Genomic DNA, 17,507 nt, shown 5'->3' with positions numbered 1-17,507 from the left:
CTCAGGAATAGGCAGTATCACCTCCCTTTTCCAGAGGGAAATGAAAACCCAGAGAGAAGGAGGCCTTGTCCAAGGTCACAGAACTAGGAAGAGACAGACTGGGACTCAAGGCCAGGTCTGCCTGACTGCAAAGCCAGAGCCACAGTTCCACACCCCGGGAGTGCCCTCAGGCAGGGCACCGCCCCATCTCAGGAGGAATTGGAGTTTCTCATACTCCAGGCTGTGGGATACCCCTTCTTTCTTCCTCTGTGCTGCCAGTTTTAGCCCTAAGACTCCCCCCGCTTTTAAAAAAAATATATTTGTATTGATTTCAGAGAGGAAGGGAGAGGGAGAGAGAAATACCAGCATCAATCATGAGAGAGAATCATTAATTGACTGCCTCCTCTCTCCCCCGCCCCCCTCCCCCCCCCCACTGAGGATTGAACCCGCAACCCAGGCATGTCCCCTGACCCAGAATCAAACCGGTGACCTCTTGGTTCCTGGGTTGACTCCCAACCCCTGAGCCACCCTGGGCTGGGCCCCCTTTCGTTAAGTCCCAGGGGCCTCAGGAGGAGGCAGGAGGCCCGCCCTTCCTCTCACTCCATAGACTGCGTCTCTCCCCTCAGGATGATATCTGCATGCACCTGACCAATTACTCCATCAATAAGCACAGTTCCAACTTCGTTCAAGACTCGCTCTCTGGCAGCAAGAGGTAAGCAAGCGGCCTCACGCCCCTTCTCTTCCCCTGCCAGTCTCAGCGTGGCGCCCCGGGATGCGACCCAGACCCTGTCAGTCCGCATCAGCGTTTCCATCCTGGGTCACGTGCTCTCAGAAAATATTTCCTGGCCTGGAAACCCAGAACAGACTCCTTAGTCTCTGCCCTCGGGCTGTTAATCATTAAAAGAAGGCCACGTCGTAAACCCTAGAAGGGTGGGAGGAGGAGAGATAAACAGGAACTGTTTCCCCAGCAGGGTACACACACACACACACACACACACACACACACACACACCCCAAAACACACTCTGGTTACCGTTGGCCCTTCTGACATTTCCAAGCCAACAGATATTTATTGATTCTGGTCTGCTGTGGGAAAGGCCGTGCCAGGCAGTGCTTCCTAAGCTGTGGTTGCCTGGTGTGTGGCTCCAACTGAGATTCTCAAATGGTGTGTCACGCGGCCCGATGTGGCCTGACCTGTGGCTAGCTGGCTTTCTGATTCTCCAGAAGAAGGGGAAACATGAGAGGAAGGCATGAGCATCTTCCCAAGCAGCTTTTATACGCCTGCTATCGTCTAGTCCTGTCTCATTGGAGTTTTAAGAGAAAGGGGGACTGAAGAATGTGAACATGACCCGACAAAGGAGAAAGAAAAGGAAGTGTTTATGGAGGTCTCCCGTGTGTTTGGGCCTGAGCGGGGTGCTTTGGGAGCATTTAAAAAATACTTTTGCCCTAACCGGTTTGGCTCAGCGGATAGAGTGTCGGCCTGCGGACTCAAGGGTCCCAGGTTCGATTCCGGTCAAGGGCATGTACCTTGGTTGTGGGCACATCCCCAGTGGGGGGTGTGCAGGAGGCAGCTGATTGATGTTTCTCTCTCATTGATGTTTCTGGCTTTCTGTCCCTCTCCCTTCCTCTCTGTGGAAAATCAATAAAAATGTATTTTAAAAAAAATACATTTTTGTTGGTTTCAGAGAGGAAGGGAGGGAGAAAGAGAGACAGAAACATCAGTGATGAGAAAGAATCATTGACTGGCTGCCTCCTGCAAGGCTCCCCACTGGGGATCGAGCCCGCAACCCAGGCATGTGCCCTGACCTGGAATCGAACCGTGACCTGGTTCATAGGTTGACGCTCAACCATTGAGCCACACTGGCCAGGCTGCATTGTTTCCCCCCATTACATTTTTACAACACCATGGCCGAGGCATTATACACTACCCTTTGTAGACGGGGAACTGTGAGCTAAGCGCCATCTCATTTTACAGATGAGCAAACCAAGTCTCTGAGAGGTTGTTGCCTCAGGTCACACCGTTTTGAATGCCACAGCAGGACAAGAAGGTCGGTCGGCAGGCAGAGGCCGAGGCACATGCTCCTTCTCCTGCACCAGGTTCAGAGGACTGATCAGCAGGCCACCTGTCTGGCCTCAGAGCATCAGAGAGGCTTGGTGCAGGGGCAGTCACAGTGTCCTCCGTGGCAGAGTCCCAACGAGCAAATGGGAAATCACTAGGGCCGTGGTCGGCAAACTGCGGCTCACGAGCCACATGCGGCTCTTTGGCCCCTTGAATATGGCTCTTCCTAAGCCTTAGGAGTACCCTGATTAAGTTAGTAACAATGTACCTACCTATATAGTTTAAGTTTAAAACATTTGGCTCTCAAAAGAAATTCCAATCGTTGTCCTGTTGATATTTGGCTGTTGACTGATGAGTTTGCCGACCGCTGTGCCAGGCGAGGCCTGCTTGGAGGGTTGCGTCGGGCTGGGTTGGGGCGATCTCCCTTTCTCAGCAGGCCTCTGGGGCAGAGACCGGGTCCTCTTCATCTCTCAGGGAGCCTGGCACATAGCTGGTGTGTTCCGTGGAACTGGCTAACCCCTGGGCATTAACATGACAATGTGCGTTCACTGTGATGTGCCTGCGTCATCCCGAAGAGGCTGTGTTGATTTGTAACGGAAGCTCCCTCTGACCTGCCCAGTGTGGAGCTGACTGGAGCAACCCCTCAGATGTTTCCTCAAAAACCTGTACACATCCTCTGACCTCTGTGACAGGGTGACCAGCCATCTCGGTTGGCCTGGGAGCGAGGGGTTTCCTGGGATGTGGGACTTCCCGGGGCAGTTGGTAACTCCATCTGTGGAAATGCCCTGGGGCTGCCTTTTCCAAGTGGGCAGTCCTGACACAAAATTTCTGTGTCTTTAGTGTCCCCAGAAGCCCCTTAGATGATTGAGGTAGAACTCAGGCAGTGTGTGTGTGTGTGTGTGTGTGTGTGTGTGTGTGTTTAAGTCTATCTATTGAGAGAGAGAGAGAGAGAGAGAGAGAGAAAAGAAAGAAAGAAGAAAGAAAGAAAGAAAGAAAGAAAGAAAGAAAGAAAGAAAGAAAGAAAGAAAGAAAGAAAGAAACATCAACCCATTTTTCTACCCATCCATGCATTCATTGGTTGACCCTTGTGTGTGCCCTGACGGGGGTTGGAATCCACAACCTCAGCATATTGGGACGATGCTCTAACCAACTGAGCTACCCACCAGGGTGGTAGTTGTGTTCTTAAAAGGCTCCCTAAGTGCTTCTAATGAACACCAAAGAAATAACCACCAAAACAAAAGCATGAGGTAGGGTACTGGTTTCTTATTTTTTTAAATTTATCCATTAAGCTTTCCACCCAGGATACTCAGTCCCTGTCCAAGCCCACGGGTGTGTTCTGGGTCACAGTGAAAGTGCCCACACAGGCAGGGCCTTACATGTCATTCTATCTGTGCCCACTCCAGGGCTGTGGCGGCTTGCGGAGTGTGGCCCTGTGGCTCCTGCATGACCCTCCTGAGCTGACAAAGTCCTGGTGCCCCCCTAGCTCTTGGGTGTCCATCCCTGTTGGCTCTGGCACCCTATTTTCTACGGACGTTTCTGGTTCTCGGCATGCCGTGGCCTTAGATGTCTGAGGTGGGCTGCCCAGCCTCATGGCCTGTGGTTCCCCTCCAGGAAGCTCTCCACCTTCAACACGTACATGGAGAGCCACGGCTACAACGTGGAGCAGATATGGAGAGATATCGAGGATGTCATCATCAAGACGATCATCTCCGCCTACCCCATCATCAAGCACAACTACCACACCTGCTTCCCCAACCACACACTCAACAGCGCCTGCTTCGAAATCCTGGGCTTCGACATTTTGTTGGACCGCAAACTCAAGCCCTGGTTGCTGGAGGTAGGAAGCTGGGGCGAGGGGTGAAAATTGGCCCCTGTGCTTGGGATCGGCCAGCTTCAGGCTCCTCTCTCCGCCCTCGCAACTCAGCTAGATCTGTTTAATCAACTTAACTGGCGCCAGTTCCTCCCCTGGTGCTTGCTGCCTGGGGCTCCTCCTTTAGCTGAGAAGTGGCCACCAGAGGGGGTTAGACGGCCAGGAATTGGAGAATTCCCTGTGCCTTTTGGAGGCCCCGGGGACTTGGAAACCGATCTCAGACACAGAGCGACAGCTCTACCTTCTGTAACAGGGTCCTTTCGCCTCCCAGAAAGGGGGTGCTCTTCATCCAAGCTGGGCTGATGATGTTGAAGATCAGGTGGGAGCTGCAGGCCTGGCTCTCAGGGGCCTGGACCGCTCCGTTCCAAGCACTAACAGAGAACGGCCTGGCGTCTGTGGGCACAGGCATGGGTGCAGAGCCACACAGTCATGTTCCTGCCTCCCCGAGACCCCAGGGTGATGGGAGGAGGAGGAGGAAGAGAAGCTTCCGGGTGGCGGTCTCCCTTCCAGATTGTACTTGTGCCCGAGCAGTCAGTGATCCAGTATGCACTGGGAGGAGGGGTGAGGGGTGTGGGTACAAGTCAGAGGTGCCAGCTCGTGCCAGCTGCCAATGACAAGAGTCAGCCTATGGGGTGGGAAACCCAGAATTACACATCAGATTCCCAAGGCCTTGCCTTTCCTCCACTCCCAGTCCTTGTTCCCAGGGGTGGGTGGGAAGGAGAAAATGGCTGTTTGGAGCTCTTACCTCAAGAGCAAGCCGGCAGAAACGGCTAGAACTCTTCCAATGTCACAGAGTGCCTCTGAATAATATGGACTTTCCTATGAGCAGGAACATGTCTTCTCCCTTCTCCCTTCTCCCTTCTCCCACCTCTCTCCCCTGCAAGCCCGGTTAGAATCTCGAATGCATCATTTCTTTCTACTCCCTACCTCCCTGCCTGGTCCTTTGGACCGCCCCTTCCATCTGCTCCAGGCACGTGAGAGGACACCACACACCAGATGGAGAGGAAACCAAAGACGGGCTACTCCCTGATGCCTCCCAAGAAGCAAGAACTAAAATAACAGCTCGTTAGTCCTAGCTGGATTGGCTCTGGATAGAGGGTCAGCCTGCGGACTGAAGGGTCCGGGTTCAATTCCTGACAAGGGCACATGCCCAGGTTGTGGGCTTGATCCCCAGTAGGGGGCATGCAGGAGGCAGCCGATCAATGATTCTCTCTCATCGTTGATGTTTCTATCTCTTTCTCCCTCTCTGTTCCTCTCTCTGAAATCAATTAAAAAAAATATATATATAGTAATAAAAGCATAATATGCTAATTAGACCGGACAGCCAAACGACCTTCCAGATGTCCTTCCAGACGAAGCTGGGGCTGTGAGGGCCGAGGCAAGCCGCCACGGCTGCGAGGGCCAAGCCCCTTGCATGAATTTCGTGCATCGGGCCTCTAGTATATATATATATATAAAATAAAAGCCAGTTACTCTAGAGGGGTTCTACCTCCTCCGTTCCTCACTGTGGCTCCAGTCCAGACCTTCTCCCTGCCCAGGGCCCCAAGGTGGGCATAGGTCGCTCCCTGGAGGTGGTGTTTAGGCCTCCCTCTCCGCTTTCGCTCTGGAGAGCCCCGCTTCCAGCTGCCATCTTGCCCTCACAGGTCAACCACTCTCCGAGCTTCTCCACCGACTCCTGCTTGGATAAGGAGGTGAAGGACAGCCTGCTGTATGACACCTTGGTCCTGATCAACCTGGGGAGCTGTGACAAAAAGAAAGTCTTAGAGGAGGAGAAGCAGCGGGGCCGGTTCCTGCAGCAATGCCGTTCCCGGGAGGCCAAGTATAGTAGCCCCTCCCCCCCCAGGGACCCCATTTTTCTGACTGGTCTGTCCTGATCCAAGTTATGATACAATAGCCTACTCGTTATATGGTCTTTTTAAAAAATATAGATTTTTATTGGTTTCAGAAAGGAAGGGAGAGGGAGAGATAGAAACATCAATGATGAGAGAGAATCATTGATCCGCGGCCTCCTGCACACCCCCCCACTGGGGATGAAGCCCGAAACCCAGGCGCATGCCCTTGACCGGGATCAAACCCGCAACCCGTCAGTCCACAGGCTGACGCTTTATCCACTGAGCCAAGCCGGCTAGGGCTCTTTATGGGGCCTCTATGTCACTTCTCTGGGCCTCTGTGTTCTTCCTGTGAAATGGAGCGAATGATACATACAGTTGTTGGGGGGAATGACACGTTGGTGTATAAAAGGCTTACTTACCATAATGCCTGGCATTATCGTTTGTGTTTGAGACTATTAAGAATTTTGCCTGGAGTTGGTGAGGAGGGGAGTCAGCGCTTACACATGATTATCCCACTTGGAAAATTAGTTTATATTTGTGGAATGTGGCAGTTTGAATATTTTTACTGTGACTATTCCTTTGTCTCTATTTTAAGAGATTTAAGTTATAGGTATAACTATACCTAATGGAGATAAGCTTATTAATATCAGATGAAGATTTAAGATTTAGGGATTACCAATACGAAAAGTAAAACCATTCCTTTTTTTTTTTTTTTTTTTTTTAACCAAAAGAAAGATTTGCCTGTCCTCCCCCGTGTTACTGTGTTGGCAGGAGCTCACGTGTCCCTGCTCCCTGCTGGGAAGCACTTGCCTTACAGAGGCCTCCTTCTGCAGGGTGAGTCTAGTGTCAGAAGACTCTGAGCCTGGGCAAGGAGATGCCTGTGTTGATTTTCAGACCCGCTGTGGCCCCTGCTCTCATGTGCGGAGCTAGCCTGGTCCTTCGAGATGAAACTTCTGGAACCAAGGCAACAGCATCTGTGTCTGGAAGGCATTTTCTTGTGTACTGTCTTCTCTGCAAGGAGGGTGGCAGGCAGTGGGGTGTAGGCAGTGGGAGCTAAGGAGACACAGACTCTGGAAGGGGAACTGACTTGTACTAGGTCACCTCGCTGGTAAGCGGCAGGTCTGGACCCAGAGCCCCAGGGGTGTGTGGCCTGGGGTTCCAGGATGCCCTCCACTGTGCTGGCTTTCTCTAAACCGCTGGAGGAGGAGGCAGCGTCAGCTAAGGCGCAGCTAGGGCCCTCTCCTGAGTCATTCTTCTTGTCACAACTTGGCCTGGATAGCTCAGTGGCTCTTGGTTTTCCTGCTGTAAAAGGGGCTTATCATTCCTCCCTCGATGACCGCCATCTCCCCAGGGGGCTGTGAGGAAGAGTGAGATCATCAGAGCTCATAAAAGCACATCCAAGAAGCCCTCAAATTTAGCAAAACACAAGCTGTCGTTCTCCAGAGAGTGACAGGGTAGGAGGGGCTGTGATTGGGAAGGTGGCCATAGTCTGAGAATCTGATGAACTGTCAGAGAAGACTGTTCTTTTCTGTGTTTAAAATATATATATATATATATATATATATATATATATATATATATATATATATATATATTTGTATTGATTTCATAGAGGAAGGGAGCACTAGAAACATCAATGATGAGAGAGAATCATTGATCAGCTACCTCCTGCACACCCCTACTGGGGATCGAGCCTGCAACCCAGGCATGTGCCCTTGACCGGAATCAAACCGGGGACCCTTCAGGCTACAAGCCTATGCTCTATCCACTGAGCCAAACCAGCTAGGGCCAGAGAAGACTGTTCTAAACAGCTTTTAGTGCATATGACGGGATGGCTAGAATCCTCTCAGGGAAACGTTTAGGAAATACCGATGGACCCCTGTTGTGTGCAAGGCCCCTGCCTGGCCCTAGATGATATCCAGCTTGGTCACATTTCTTTCAAGCATCGAGCCATTTCCCAACGCAGCCCTGTGTTCTGCTTGCCAACAGGATCAAGGAACTCAAGGGTTTCCAGGCCTTGCGTCAAGAGAAAACTGAGAAGTATGAGAAGGAAAACGGTGGAAGTTTCCACCTGATTTATCCCAATCTGAATTCGGAGAAGTATGAGAAGTTTTTCCAGGACAATAACTCCCTCTTCCAGAATACTGCCACCTCCAGGGCCCGGGAGCTGTATGCCCGGTAGGAAAGCACCTTCGAGGTGGACTTGACCTGCTGGGTAATTTGGCCTGGGTCTGTGAGGAGGGTTTGTGAACTTCAGTCTCCAACCTTGAACTTGACAGGGAAACATTTGCTTTAGTGTCACAAGGACCAGTGTTGTTAAGTAGCTATGTGGCTGTTTCTAGAAATTCACCCCTGAGACAGGCACCCCCCTACACACCCCTCTCCAGAATGACCAGCCCCCCTCAGAGCTGCCTCCTGGATTCCTGCAGGTATATAATCTGAGAGCTGGGAGGGACTCATCCCATCCAGTCTGGTCCCCGCCCACCATCTCATTTTATGGAAGGGGAGGACGGGGCAGAGAAGACATCATATAGAGTAATAACAGGAAAGAGACAACAGTCCGTCTCCTGATTCATGGGACTACGTTATTTCCATTACACTATTGGCCAGAGGCCCAGGATGTGAAGTGGTCCATTGTGGGAGCCCCTGACTTTGGCCTGTCCAGACCCTCTCTTCAGCACCTGTCATGTATGGGATCTGTCCTCCTGGGAGGTGGGGAGCGAGATAGGGTTGTGGTGGAGTGTGGTGGAGTCCCCTTCCTGCGTATTTCTCCTTGGATGCTATTCCCAAGCCTGGGAATGACGTGGTTTAAGGGATGCCTCTCCTCCACCTCCTCTTCTGTGACCTTCAATCACGTGTGCAGACTGGACATCCTGGGAGGGAATGGGGAGTTCCCTCCTCTTTGCCCAGTCCTGTCCACCCCATTCAAAGCCCATCCCTAACCTACTGACACTCACTGTTCCTCAATGGGCAGGCAACTGATCCAGGAGCTGAGACTGAAACAGGAGAAAAAATCCTTGCAAACAAAAGAGAAGAAGGTAGAGATGCAGGGAGAATCGGCAGGCGAGCACGCGAGAGCCAAGGGGGCGAAAAGCTGGCAACAGACACAACACCGAAAATACAAGGCCGCTGCCACCCAAGTCTCCAAACAAGTAAATCCGGATGGGAGGGGAGCACCCGTGCCCAGCACCCTTCCCTGGCTGCGGCCAATTTATACGAGGGTGGGGGGAGTCGGGGAGGGGAGGATGCCGAGGAAGCCACTGCTCAGAGCCCGGATGCACTGAAGGAATGGGCTGTACGGAGGGCTGGGCCACAGGAGGGGGACCCCGGAAGTCACAAGGAGCCCAGCGTCCTTCAGAGGACCCTTCCATCCAGGCAGAGAGGACGCTCACTGGTCTGTCCTTGCCTCCATCAGTAGGAGTTAGCAGCTGGGAGGGTGAGCACAATCTCCACGTAGGGAGCGGGCTCCAGGACTACATGTACTCATTGTTCCCAGCTCCAGTTGGGGTTGTAGCGCTCTCTTCCAGGAGGCCAGGGGCACCGCCTAGAAAGGGAAGAGGTTCTGGGAGGCAGGACCCTCAGAACATTACATGGGGTGACTGACCACAGCTGGGTCCTTCCAGCCTGCTCTCTGCTCAGAGTGTGGGCAGTCCCCCACTGTGGGCCACGGTTGTCCTGTGATCTGACTCTCTGGATCCCCCTGTCTCTGCCTAGCTCTCTCTATAGGCTCAGTGGAGAGATTCAGTTGACTTTACAGTCCATCTCCTTCTTCTCAATGACTCACCCACAGAGACAGGATTAGAGCACGTGCTTGTTTGTTTTCATAACTTTACTGGGGCCATAGACCCTCTGAGTATCTGATAAAAGCTATGGAATCTCTTACTATGACGTATACAAAGATAGTTTTTTAAAATATATATATTTTATTGATATTTTACAGAGAAGAAGGGAGAGGGATAGAGAGAGAAACATCGATGAGAGATCAGCTGCCTCCTGCACACCCCCTACTGGGGCTGTGCCCGCAACCAAGGTACATGCCCTTGACCGAAATAGAACCTGGGACCCCTTCAGTCCGCAGGCTGACGCTCTATCCACTGAGCCAAACCGGTTAGGGCTACAAAGATAGTTTTAAGTGGTTCAAAGACCCCGTGAAACCATCCATGAGCTCTCTAGGAGTCCCTGAACTCGAGGTGAAGAGCCCCAGATTAGAGAGACGTTTGATACCGATTGCTTTCCTTCTCCCCCTCATCTCCTTTGCACCTACTCTTGGGTGCAGATGAATCTGGACGTGGACAGAGCTGGGTTCCCATGAGCTGTGTGTTTCGTTTCCTCCTTTCCAATCCCTCCAGTCGCTGACACTAGTGCCCTCCGCGCCTGATGTGCTCTTGGATGTCAGAGATGAAAAGAAAAATGAGACAGAGATCAGCCTCAACCAGGAGGCCCCCAAGAAGGAAGACGGCCCTGCTTCCCCCGAGCCTTCCTCTGCGAGACATTACTGCTCGCTCCCCGACCTGAGGAACTCAAGCCTTTTCAGCTGCTCTGGGCTGGACCTCAGTAAACCCATCTCCAGACTCAAGAAAGCCAAGTGTGCCTCTGTAGTGAACATCCTCCCCAGCCCCGTGGTAAGTGGAGCGGCCTCCCCCCAGGGGGCGGAGCTCGGGAGATGGTGGTGGGACTCTTGCTTTCTTGTCCCTTCTCTGCCCCTGACTTCCTATGGGTCCTTCGAGTAAGCCTCCTTCCCTCCCTGGGCCTTGATTTCCCCACTGTGATGCCCAAGGCGTGGAATGGCACAGCTGGTAGGAAGAGAGGCCTCTACTTTTAGGGCTGTTAGAAAGGCTGGCCCATGCATCCCCTCTTTTTAGGCAGGGCACCTCCTCGGGCTACTGTAACAAATGACCACACACTTGGTGGCTTAAAACACACATTTATTCTCTCAAGTTCTGAAGGCTAGAAGTCTGAGAACAAGGGCCAAGTGGCAGGAAGTCACAGAGAGAATAAGTATTAGGGGCTCACTTCACCCTCTGGGGACCACAGCTCCTTTGCTTGGAGGTGAAGTTTCCCTTCTCGGGACTTTAGATTCCTTAGGCCCTGCTGTTGATTGTGCTGCTATCACCGCATAAATTCATCACATCATCACCTCAGGATTTCATGGATGTGGGGAGTGGAGAAAAGAAAAGGAGGTCTTTGAGCCAAAACTCTAGGGCTATTTATTTGTTTATTTTTGTCTGATGTCATTTCTCTTTAGCCTGAAAAACTCCCTTTAGTGTTTTTTGTAATGCTCCCCTCTCGGCTGGTGATGAACTTTCTAGTTTTGTTTACTTGAAAAAAAGCCTTTATTTAGCTTTCACTTTGAAGGATATTTTTGTTAGACCTAGAATTCTGGGTTAACATTATTTTTCTTGCAACACTTTAAAAATGTTGTTCCACTGTCTTCTATTTTCTTTCTTTTTTAGAGATTTTTAATTGAGAGAGAGGGTAAGGGAGAGAGAGAGAGAGAGAAACATCAATGTGAGAATGGAACACTGATGGTTGCCATGGGGGATCGAACCTGCAACCGGGCATGTGCCCTGACCGGAATTGAACCGGCAACCTCTCGGCGGATGGGCCGATGCCCAACCAATTAAGTCACACTGGCCAGGGCTCTTTCTTTCTTAAAAATTCATAACATTGTCCCCTGTATGCAATGTGTCACTTTTTAATGGATGCTCTTTATCTCTGAATTTAACCAATTTGATTATGATGTGTCTGGGTGTAATTTTATTTGTATTTATCCTATTTAGGATACTTGAACTTAATGGTTTTGTAAATTGAGGACTTTCACCATATTTGAGAAGTTTATAGCTGTTATTTCTTCACATATTTTTTCTGCCTTATTCTGTTCCTTTCTATTTTACTTTCTGTCTCTGTGACTGCTCTAGGTGCCTCATATAAGTAGAACTATACAATATTTGTACTTACATGTCTGGTTTATTTCACTTAGCATAATGTTTTCAAAGTTCATTCATGTTGTATTATGTATCGGAATTTTCTTCTTTTTTAAGACTGAATAGTATTCCATTATATGCATCTACCGCACTTGATTTATTCATTCATCTTTTGGTGGACATTTGGCTACTTTTGGCTACTGTGAATAATGTTGCTGGGATCATTGGTGTACATAGTTTTTTAAAAGGAACTAATAACTTATTTTGAGTGTATACCTAGGCACAGAATTGCTGGTCACAGGGTATTTGTAATCTTATTTTACCAAGTATTTCTAGATGATTCACCAGAATGACTGTCTGCATTCTCATCAGCAGTGCATGAGAGTCCCTGTACCTCTGCATCCCACCAACAGCTTTCTAATTTTTGCTAATCTAAAACTGTAGAATAGCTATTTCTCTGATTACTAATCTCTAGTGTTTAAAATCTCTGTCACATTCAAAGACCTCCAGAGGAAGCTCTGTGGACATCCCTACCATATTCTGCCCTAGTGTTTAACCCAGTGGTCGGCAAACTCATTAGTCAACAGAGCCAAATATCAACAGTACAACGACTGAAATTTCTTTTGAGAGCCAAATTTTTTTAAACTGAAACTATATAGGTAGGTATATTGTTATTAACTTAATTAGGGTACTCCTAAGCTGGCCTTTGCTAAAAACGTCCTCAGTCTGATTGAGGTACGTTCGCCGCGATCGACCTTTCCAACTCTCCCATCCACACTCGTCTTGTACACTTGTTTCGTCTATCTCCTTTCGCTCATCCTCTCTATATGTCCAAACCATCTCAACATACCATTCTCAATCCTCGACACTACATCTTCCTTCACTCCACAACGTTCCCTAACATGAACTTAATAAACTTTACTTAAAAGTTTTAAGTCTTAGTTAAAAGACTTATAGGTGCGTTGAATAAAACTTGATATCATACTTAATAACAATATTATATTGATAAAATTAAGTTCCTTACAATTTACTTTACAATATCCATAAAATTAAATCATGACAATGGCTGACAAACACTAATGTGAACAATGGCCTTGCATCTCCTTGGAAAGCTTGGGTAAGTCAGGTTTGTATTTTGTTGTTTTTAATTTTAGGCACGATTTCAGGTTCTCATCAATAAGACGACTTCTCAATTTACTCTTTTTTTTTTTTAAATATATTTTATTGATTTTTTACAGAGAGGAAGGGAGAGAGATAGAGAGTTAGAAACATCGATCAGCTGCCTCCTGCACATCTCCCACTGGGGATGTGCCCGCAACCCAGGTACATGCCCTTGACCGGAATCGAACCTGGGACCTTTCAGTCCGCAGGCCGACGCTCTATCCACTGAGCCAAACCGGTTTTGGCTCAATTTACTCTTGATAAGGTTCATGCTTGAAAATGATTGTTTGCATAAATATGTAGACCCGAGTAAGGAAAGAACAGAAAACGCTAGTTTTTTTCACTTGATTATATGAGTCAGGAATACTATTCCCCCCACTTCTTCTAACGCCACTTTTTAAAAATAGACTTGCCCAGACTGAAAACCGACTTCTGCCATGGACCACGAAGTTTCCATCGCACTGTACGTGTGCGCCCGCACGTGGTATTTTGTGGAAGAGCCACACTCAAGGGGCCAAAGAGCCGCATGTGGCTCATGGAGCCGCAGTTTGCCAACCACTGGTTTAACCAATTCCTGGTCAGAGGAAACTATTCTAACCCAATCTTTCATCCTGCTGATGAAATCAGTTCTTAATCTGTTTAAATCAAGAATGGCATAGCAAGGAGCCCTTTGCTTTCCACAATCTCATTTTGGATTGTTTTCTCTTCCAGCTCTTATCGTCATTAGAGACCTCAGAAACCTGCACCCAGTTCTCAGACTCCCCTGAGTCCCCGCTGCTGAGCACGACAAACAGCCCAGAATGCAGTAGCCCAGAGATGGACAGAGTGGTCTCCCTGAAATGCAAACAGCAGACCTCCCAGTACCTCTTCCAGGAGAAAATATCAAAAATTTCTCTGCCGGCAAAATCCCAGCGCTACTCGTTGAACCCACGTTGGACTTGGCTAAAGAATAACGCGAGGAAACAGCATCTGATGTCAGAGCTGTTCACCAAGGTTCACCTGAGGGAGAAGCTCTCCTTGTTCCCAGCTTCCTGCAACCCAAAGCTGGCGTTACAGAACCAGTCACGTGAGTGCCAGCCTGTTCAGGGATTTACCCAGAGCACATGGAGGAACCAACAGAACCAGTCCTAATCTTTGGGGAGCATCCAGCCTGAAGGGGGATACATTCCCTGTCCTGAGGGTGACCGCAGTCTGATGGTGGAGACATAGTCTGTGTCCTTAGGGAGTCTCCAGTCTTACTGGGAAGATAAGAAAGATAAAAACAGAATGCTATGTCTACGTACCCTCTTCAACATTCCCCGGTTCTCATTCAGTTGAGGCCCACACAGCTAAATCTGTACCAGATGGAGGCATTAAGTATGAAAAAACAGGGAAGAGAAACTATTTTGAGAAAAGAACAATGGATGATTCTGATTCAGGATCAGATTTAGGCCAGGTGACCCTAGAGCAGTAGTTCTCAACCTTCCTTTAATACAGTTCCTCATGTTGTGGTGACCCCCAACCATAAAATTATTTTCGTTGCTACTTCATCACTGTAATGTTGCTACTGTTATGAATCGTCATGTAAATATCTGATATGCAGGATGTATTTTCATTGTTACAAATTGAACATAATTAAAACGTAGTGATGAATCACAAAAACAATATGTAATGATATATGTGTTTTTCCAATGGTCTTAGGCGACCCCTGTGAAAGGGTCGTTTGACCCCCAAAGGGGGTTGGCGACCCACAGGTTGAGAACCGCTGCCCTAGAGGGAGGTGGCCTTTTCTAAGAATTTGTGCTGAGTCCAGCAGCCTAAATTGATAATGCCAATTTATCAGTTTCTTTGCCTTTCCAGAAAACTTCTCCCTGCCCCAGAAATGTTATTTGCGCAGCCAAAGCTCTCATGAGAAGAGGCCGCTGGATATGCCTTCGCTCCTCTTCTTGAAGAAAACTCACCGCCGTGATGTTTCTCTGAGGGATCTGCTGGTGGTGGCCACTTCAGCCCGACTGGATCCGAGGCCTGACAGAAGACGTCTGGGTGCTATGAGGGACCCGTGTATACAGGATCGGGAAGCATGCAATCACTGCCTGATCTCTGGTCAAAAAGAATGTGAGAGGAAATAGGTAGGCCCACCCATATTCCCTTAATGTGCCTGGTGCATTGGCAAGCACCATAAGTATATATTTCTGGAATGAATGTTGGGTAAGTAGGTGGGTGGATGGATTGATAAAGCCATACAGGTAAGTAGACAATTAAGACTAACCTTAGTTAACGTGTGACCCTCTTGCAATTTATGCTTCTGCTACGACTACTCTGTGCCCCCTGCTTTAGTGCACTTGGCCTTGTCTTCACTTATGGCTAACATTGAGACCATCATTAAAGCCGGTCCCAGAAGTAGAACCATGCCAACTGTGAGGGGTTGATTTCCACATCTTTCATGCTGTGCCAACCTGGCCTCGGCCCAGGCCGCTTGCCCCAAAGCTGGCCCTGTAATGGCGTGTACCGAGGGGACTGAGCAGCTGGACAGTGGATACTGAGATGTGGAAACAAAGATCTTTAAGCTTTGATTCTACTGTGTGAAAGGACCAAAGGGAGCAGGGAGCCCTCTGTCAGAACTTCAGTTGGTATATAGAAACTTCAGAGAGCGCTACAGCATAGCGTTGCATGGTAGAGGGGTTCGTGCTGCTGGGCACACTTGCCTTGGGTGTACCAAAAGCCTTGCGTGCATTATCTCAATCCTCAGAGAAACTCTATGTGGTTAATACCATGTCATTCTTTTTTTTCAAATGAGGAAACCAAAGTTTAGAGAGGTTAAGTGGCTTGCCCAAGAACACACAGATAATGAGCTCCTAAGCGTGTGCTCTTAATCACTACCACTTATTATCTCTGGCCAGCCATCTTGGCTGCTCTCTTAAATAATCTATAGCAAATGTTTGGGGCTATAGGGAGGTAGGAAGATGAATGTAAAATGAATGTAGGTAAAATGAATTTCTGGTGACCATGGATGTGAATCACCTGAGCATCTCCTGAAACACTAGATAAGAATGGTGATGATGTGTTAATTGGCCTGAATATTCTAGAGGCCATTTAACCATTTTACAGGAAAATCTAAAAAAAAAAATCTTCTTTTTTCCCCCCCCAGAATCAGACTGGATCTCTGCTATTCCCCACCCCACCCCCATTTTACTTTTTACTCCCAGGAAATGATTTGTCTCTTCTTACAGTGTCTACAGTGCCCATGGGATCAACCAAGAGTTTTATTTTCTCAACTAGATATCCTAGTCCACTAAGTCCCTCCCTCTCACTAGCACCACTGAGGCCAACAGCCTTGCTTTTTGTGCCCTCCCAGTTAGCTGACAGTGTAGGACCGTGACTTCTGGGAGTTATTGATGTTGTCCCGGGACACGCCCCAGTTGCTCCGACCAGTGTCATTCCCATGGGCCCCTCACATGGCACCATCATCCAGAACACTCCCCCAGACAGAGCAGTGCGAGGGAGGAGTGTTTCAGAGGAGGGTTCACAACTTTCAAGAATCCAAAGTCCTCAGTCCACCAACAGGCCTGTGTCAGTTGGTCTTCAACTCCAAAGAGCAAAGGCAGAGAGAGGGCTAGACATGATGGAGAACTCAGAGCCCCGAGTGAGAGAATTGGGGCAGTTATCACCACCAGGTACAGATCATACTTCCTCCCATCCCAGCCACCTCAGTACCCAGACATCTTCCTGCTACTGCCCTTACCAGCCCCACTCAATCTCGCCAGTGAAGACAGAGGTGAGGTGAGAGTGCCCAGCCTGCTGATGTTTCTTCCATCAACCTACAGAAATGCTGCATTTCCCCCTCATGTGTACATTAATAAAATAAATCACCATGCTCAATGCCAGGACAAGGAGCCCGATTCGTTAATATTGTGAAGGGCCTAAAATGTTATCCTGGGAAGTGTTCCCCTTAACTCCGTGGGCTGTGGAAAACCACTGCAGGTTTTTGAACGGGAGAGAGATTTCATGGGGGGTGAGAACAATGGACCTGGTAGCAGATGGTAGGATGGATGAGTGGCAAGGAGAGAGCCTGAGGTAGGAGAGTGGTTTGGAGGCTCAGACAGTGGCCTGCGTTTGAAGCCCTGGCAGCCCCTATCGGAATGGCTGACGGTGGGAAAGAAAAGAGGGCAGGCCAGTCAGCCATCGTAGAGCTGGGCATGGCATTGAACAAATGGAGGGAACAAGGAAAAGGGAACAAAAGGCGGCTTCCAGAGAACTGAGTCCCTGAAAGAAAATAGGGACATTGGGAGAAGCAGCTTTGGGGGATGGAGATCAGAGAGCCTGTGTCATAAAGCAAGTGGATGAGTTCCTGTCCTGAGATGGGTTGAAAAGAGCAGCACTAACGGAAAAGTTTCTCGATGCAAAAATAACTTTCCTAAAATTATTAGGAAAATGGCCACGTTGGTCTGGGCAGGTTTTTCCAGGCTCAGAACTATCTGGGCAGCTAAAAAGATTGTGTGCTCTCACCTTGCTGTGGATCAAATTGGTCAGTGAGGGGGTGGGGTGGGGTGGGGAAGTGGGGTGGGGTTGACCTGGATCTAGAACGCTCCCTCGGAGGGTTCTGATGCATAGCCATGTTTGGGAGCCGCTTACCTGGCTTCACCCACACTGGACAGCCCCTGGCCCACCTCAAACAGGCAGGACACCTCTCCTGAGCCTTCGAA

The 17,507-nt window shown here is 49.2% G+C and overlaps 1 protein-coding gene across 1 annotated transcript in view; it reads left to right on the top strand.

Moving 5' to 3' along the window:
- TTLL6 (tubulin tyrosine ligase like 6) overlaps positions 1 to 14,933 on the top strand; it is a 30,357-nt gene extending 15,424 nt beyond the window's left edge. Inside the window, 8 exon segments of the mRNA XM_036342192.1 lie at positions 606 to 691; positions 3,650 to 3,875; positions 5,552 to 5,727; positions 7,730 to 7,918; positions 8,715 to 8,892; positions 10,054 to 10,359; positions 13,537 to 13,891; positions 14,665 to 14,933. Coding sequence (XP_036198085.1) covers positions 606 to 691; positions 3,650 to 3,875; positions 5,552 to 5,727; positions 7,730 to 7,918; positions 8,715 to 8,892; positions 10,054 to 10,359; positions 13,537 to 13,891; positions 14,665 to 14,933 — 1,785 coding nt within the window.
- Positions 14,934 to 17,507: the final 2,574 nt, after the last annotated feature.

This window comes from Myotis myotis, unplaced genomic scaffold, assembly GCF_014108235.1.
Source record: "Myotis myotis isolate mMyoMyo1 unplaced genomic scaffold, mMyoMyo1.p scaffold_m19_p_17, whole genome shotgun sequence".
In the NCBI taxonomy this organism is placed as follows: domain Eukaryota; kingdom Metazoa; phylum Chordata; class Mammalia; order Chiroptera; family Vespertilionidae; genus Myotis; species Myotis myotis.
Note: the sequence above shows the minus strand (reverse complement) of the source record. Positions and strands in the feature narration are given on the sequence as shown.